General features: G+C 33.8%; 1 protein-coding gene across 1 annotated transcript; it reads right to left on the reverse strand.

The window, feature by feature from the left end:
* Nucleotides 1-4669: 4669 nt before the first annotated feature.
* LOC139906459 (piggyBac transposable element-derived protein 4-like) lies at nucleotides 4670-5371 on the reverse strand. The gene has a single exon (XM_071891352.1). It carries the CDS (start codon nucleotides 5369-5371, stop codon nucleotides 4670-4672), a length of 702 nt encoding a protein of 233 aa, XP_071747453.1.
* Between the last annotated feature and the right edge of the window lie 818 nt (nucleotides 5372-6189).

Below are 6189 nucleotides of genomic sequence, written 5' to 3' on the forward strand. Positions count from 1 at the left end.
ATCCTCCTCGACAATATATTTTTTTTCTTGTTTAGCCCAAGAAAAGACTTTTCCAGCATGGAAACCTGTGCTGCTACGTTTTTTTTATGGTGTTACCCATGATAAATGTATTACCTTTGAGACTATATAGGTGTTCTAAGCTCGAACTTTATCCCAGCTTAGAAGATGAAAAAAAGTACAAGTCCGCCCAATCTTTGAACTAATTTGTGTAGGTTTTTTCCACGCATTCCTTTCTTATCCAGGATCCTAGCAATTTTGTGCTCATTGTAGTGTAGAAGGTTGGCCAATATATTTCAATTAGGTCGTTGTATTCACTGATAATTTCTGTTTTTTCGACATGCATATGCAGTCCAGAACATTTTGAAAAGTTATCTAGCAGGCTCAGAGTTTTTCTTATTGATTTAATTGTTTGCAAGGGACTACTAAGAAAAATCATTGTCAGATTGTCCGCATAGCAAAGACACTTTGGATGGAATGTGATTGAGGAAAAACCAACGATGTCATCCTCCTTTTGAACCTCATAGATTAAGGGGTCTAAGCAAGGAATAAAAATTAAAATAGATGTCTCCTTGTGTTACTCCTTTTCCATTAGAATTGATTCATTCATTAAGATAGTGTCGAATTTTTTCAGCCGTCATAGCTCCCTTTCTTCGTAATAGACCTTTTATTTTTAAAACTTGATTTCGACTAAGGAAAATATTTGTACATTTGAAGTTAGGGAGTATCTTGTTCTTTCAATAATATTCATTATTTGTTGTTTATCTCGGGGACATTTAAAAGTGTTGAGTTAAGTTTCCAAATACCTTTATTCCTCAGTAGTATAGATTTTAATCAACGCTTATTTTTACCTTTTCTCAAAGAAAAAGGGATAAACTTGCATATTTTGAAGACAATAATAAAATTTTATAATAAAAACGATAGGTTTACAAAGACATAAATTGAGGAGATATATTTTAATGGGTCAAAGGTCACAAAAAGGTCATTTTTTTCCAATTTTATATTCTTAAGTGGGTATGTTGTTTTGTAAAACTTATTAAAAATAATTATACAATTTAAATCTCAATACTAAAATAATATTAATTATATTATATTCAGATAAATTATCTATAACTACATCGAAATCCTACCATGTTAAATTAGCTTTTTAGCAAATGTTTCATAGATATGTTTTTAAATCATTTGCATATTTATCAACTGATAATGTTCTCTAGTTTTCTTTTAATTTGAACAAAGATGATGTTCTTGGCATAGAAAGACTGGTGGCCTTATTGTATCGCATTTCTATATAGAGCCGTTTGATTATAGCTTCTTCTGATAGAATTGGTGAATTCATCTACTTCATCTGGTTTTGTGAAGGGACCACCTTTAAACTTAAGTAAGGGTAAGTCAGCATTTCGTTTTCTATCCAAATTCTTATTTTAAGCCTCTTTAACGCTAAGTCCCATTTCTTCCAACTTTTGTTGTGAATCATTCTATCTCTTCCAGATCGCTACAAGCTCACCATCTTGATATACGAGACTATGGAATTTATTCATTTCATCAACTGGTTTGAATTCTATAAGGTCAATTGACTTTGCCTTCATCATGTTGTTACTCGCAGAAGTCAAAATTACAAGCCCCACGAATGGATAACTCATATTGAACTTAACCTACATGCTTTTCAGCTGCCCGGTTGTTAATAGGCGCATTCTTGAGTTTGGATGGATCTTTTTTGCTAACAAGGAGATTGCTGTTTGAATTAAAATCTCCAAATCCAAAGACATCTACTCTTTTTCGGTGGAATTCCTTGGCTAATTTTGGAAGAACAATAGCAATATGACTTTTTCATTTCTATCTGAATGTTCATTTACTACACTATTAAATGCAGAAAGAATTTCGTTCCGATATTTACAAGATTGAAATGACTCAATAATTGTGAATATAAAGGCTGGTCTGGAAATATTTACTTCCACTTTCGATCGAACAGAAAGTTTACTTTCCTCACTATCCCTGCAACAGCCTGGTTTAGAGAGCAGTGGTATACACTCATGAGTTAGTCGGTACAACTATAAAATTGAGGCTTTATCTTACGTGAAGATATACTTGTACGACGATAGCATTGTGGCATATAATCCCTTTCACTATCACCATCAGATGCATGATCTCTTTTTTTATTGGATTTCAGGTTGGTACAAACTATCAGTAGTTTCAACCTTTGGAGAGATATCATCAGAGAATTCAGCAATATTATATGTGACATCTTTGTCAAGAGATTCTTCATATGATGATCCAATCAATCTTTTTTTGATCTATCTTCCGTTTTTTTTTTATTCTGCTGGGCTTGTAGGATCTTGTCCCTAGCTTGCTTTTTTTCTATTGTTCGCTCCCACTTACTATCAACCTGTTCTGAACAGTAACTCTTACGATCATTACGCATGGTTTGCAAAAATTGAAATTCTTCATCTCCCATTTTGACTCCAAAATCACTTTCTTGAGACTTTCTTGCATATGTATTTTCGCAAAATATATCAAATATTTTTTCCATACTCTCATTGTAAACTTTCATATCTTTTAGATGGTGAGCGTCTCATATTGCAGAGGAAGCGGATACAAAGAACTTCAATTTTATTGCTTATATATTGTTCCCCAAGAGTATAAATATTGCAGAACAGCCAATTATCCTTCAAAGCAGACACAAGAATTTTTGCAGCCCTCGATCTGGTTCTCTGGACTTCACCAGCCCTTTTAGGCAGAAGAAGATACATTAAATATTCCATAATATCTTTCTTACGTTGCAAAACACCAAGCAGGAGGTCCGAAACTTCTATATATGAAACACCTTCAAGCACTTTCTTTGCTGTTGATCCTGTATCATTAATCAACGATGCCAATGTCATTAATAGTTTTCAATAATTTAAAATATATATTTTGGCCGGAATTTTTTTCTTTTCCTGCAAGAGTCCTTAAAAGATCATTTTTGCATACGAAAAGTTGAGCTAAAAGTGAATTTGATTTTAACCCCCCCTTAATATAAAATATAAATAGCGTTTGGTATAATTAACTTATTTGCCTAAATACCAGATGATTTTGAGCCTTCTTTCTGTTTCTTTTTTAAGAAAAGGTTGCTGATACAATAAAGGTAACGTCGGAATTAATTTTTATTTAATTAGTGCAACTCCATATTCTGTTGACGTCCCTGATGACGTCACTATTATATAATTTGGACCTCTCTCAAATGTAAATATATTCCGGCGCCAGTGAGTGGGGCTAATGGGAAATTGCCAACTAATGTTCATTTCCCATTTTGAATTTGACCCTCATCATTTTGAATTGGAAATGTCATGAACATAGTAGTCGTGGAAGTCAGCTTATGAGCGGTCGACGAAATGCTATGAATATGGCTGTAATACTCATAGTCTTGAGTATGGTAGAAAGAACTGAAAAATAACAACAGTAGGGAGTATTCTATTATATTAATTAGAGGGAGTTTATGGCAATACTTGGATTTATTAGGTGTCGATTAACCGTGCTATATATACTATATATAATATGTTGTGTACAATTTGCGATGTTTATACAAGTTGCAACTTCTAAAAGAATATTTAACTAGTTTCAATTTCTTCGTCTTAAATTCCGTTATTTTTTATTATACATTGATCCTTCTAATGACCAACACTATTAATTGATACCATAATTTCCCTTTGATCTATTAAAATGATATGGTCTTTATGTATTTATGAGTAACATAGGTATGGGCGTTTGAACTTTATAATGCACCATAGATTAGTTATTTTTTAATAAATCCTCAAAAAATGACGCCATTAATACATGCATCAATCGTCTATTAAATATAGAATTATAGTGTTACCCTCATCCCAAGTACTGTAAATTGTTCATCTAATTTTTTGGTTGCAATTTGTACAATTTGCTTAGACAAGTTCCAGCTAGTACAAAATTGCAACTCTTACACACCATATCTGCACACTCCTCTTTTCTTTTCTTTTCTAATATGACACGTTTAGCTTTGCTACTTTTTATTTATTTATTGGAGTATTTTCTTAAATAAATATGATACCTTGAATATTAGCTACCCATAGCTTTGGGTCAGTCCATATTTATTCGGTCCAGTCCAGTTTTAGAATTGGTCCTGAGGAATGTTAGTATTAAAACTGATTAAATAAAGAATATATGTATAAGCTTGAGCAACCTCATCAATAACCGACCTGTATAACACACTGGACTAGACCGATACTGAATGGAGGGGAATTAAGTCTTAAACAAGAACCGTTACCACAATAGCTACATATCCTCGTTAGTACAATATTATTTCTTAGACCCAAAATTACTTTACGACAAATATTAAAACATCCCGATTGTCTTCATTTTCTGTACACACCTTTTGCCCTTTGGGTCAAAATGACCCGTCTATACTATGCTATAAAATTATTGGACTTTTTAAAATATTTTAACGAGTACAATTCAGTTTGCCAGAAGAACCACTTTTTAATTCACAAAAAAATATCATTGAATGACTGCTTTTACCCTGCCCAAATCAACTTTATAGCTAAAATAATAATAAAAAAATATGAGAAAGCAATTTTTTTCTATATTTGTTTTCAATTTTCCTCTAAATAATTATAAATACTTGCAAAACAATGACAAAATAATAGAAATAGTAAAATAAATTCATCTATTGAGCACATGATGAACAGTATGATAAGGAACAGCCTTTGCATATGTATTTATTGCATTTTAAACATGTTGTATTATTCGTCTTATTGTCCTTCTCTTTAGGGCAAAACTGGCATCTTTTTCTCTTGCTTGCTTTGAAAGTAGAAGTTGAGGCTTGATCATCAGGTCGATCCGGAAGTCCAGCACTCTGAAAAGCTTTCACAATCTGAGCTGAGGCCTCTGTTCGGGGGACGTTTTTCCTTCTTTCAATGAGTGGAGCTACAAGTGCCTTTCCTAGCTGTTCCAGGAACACTCTTCTCTTATGGCTCTTGTGAGACATCCAGGTCGGATTGATCTCTCTCCAAATTACAAAGGCATTGTAAGAGGAAACGTCAATGATATTGTGAAAGATGGCCAGGGGCCAGCGGGCAGTCATCCTTCTATAGCTGTATGCTCCAATTACCATGTCTAGATTGTCCACACCTCCTTTGTTTCGATTGTAGTCCATAATTATGATTGGTTTTCTATCGTCACGATCACTAATGCTTCCGTCTCTGTGCAGTGTGCTTAGAAGAACTACATTTTTGTTTTTCTTAGGTAAATAAGAAACTAAAGTGGTAGTGGGTGTGAAGGCAAATTTTGATGAGAAGACTTCTCTCTCTTTTGATGCAAGCAGTGCGGGTGGGAGCTCAGGCTTGTTTTTACGAACCGTACCAACCATGGTAATCTTCCTCTTCAGGAGCTGTTGTCCGAGTTGATAAGAGGTAAAAAATTATCACAAGTCACATTGTGACCCCTCAGTCCCTCGGTGAGATCAAGTACAACACGCATCCCTTGGTTTTTCTCTGGGTGTCCATCGGCCAACTTTCCTGTATATACCTGGATTTTCCAAGCATAACTTGATTTGGCATCGCAAGCCACCCTCCTCCAGCCGTCCTCTCCTTCCAGTTCGGAATCAGAGTTTTCCTCAAGAATGAGATCGAAAGCTTCTTCAGAAATATCACGCACACTCATATTGAAAAAATGTAAATGCAGTGAATTCTAAAAAACCAACCACCTTTATACCCCCTTGAAATGCACAGACAAAGAACAAATATTGAATTGTCATTATGCTATTACGCATAAATACGCGTATTAGAGAGACTAATCAAACAAAGAAACATTTTTTATAAAGCAAATACTTTTGTAAGTTTCAATTCTGTTAAAATTTTATCATGGGTCATTTTGACCCGGAAGACAATCTTTGTGCATTTTTTTGTACTGCTTACACAGAAATGTTTCTGCCAATTTTTTTAATTTTTTAAATATTCGGGACAAGTTAGGAAAAGTAAAAAAAATCAGGCCGAAAAAACCTGATTTTATTGGTTTTTATGGTTAGTTAAACTATGCAATGGGTCATTTTGACCCGAAGGATTTAGATAACTTCTTTACTAAAAGGACGAGAAAAAGTCCACCACACTTTGATTTTCTAAGGGCAACACGGAAGTTATAGTTAAGATCCTGTAAGTTCAATATCACTAGGATCAGGATAAAGAGTCT

This window comes from Lepeophtheirus salmonis, chromosome 10 (assembly GCF_016086655.4).
Source record: "Lepeophtheirus salmonis chromosome 10, UVic_Lsal_1.4, whole genome shotgun sequence".
NCBI classification, from domain to species: Eukaryota; Metazoa; Arthropoda; class Copepoda; order Siphonostomatoida; family Caligidae; genus Lepeophtheirus; species Lepeophtheirus salmonis.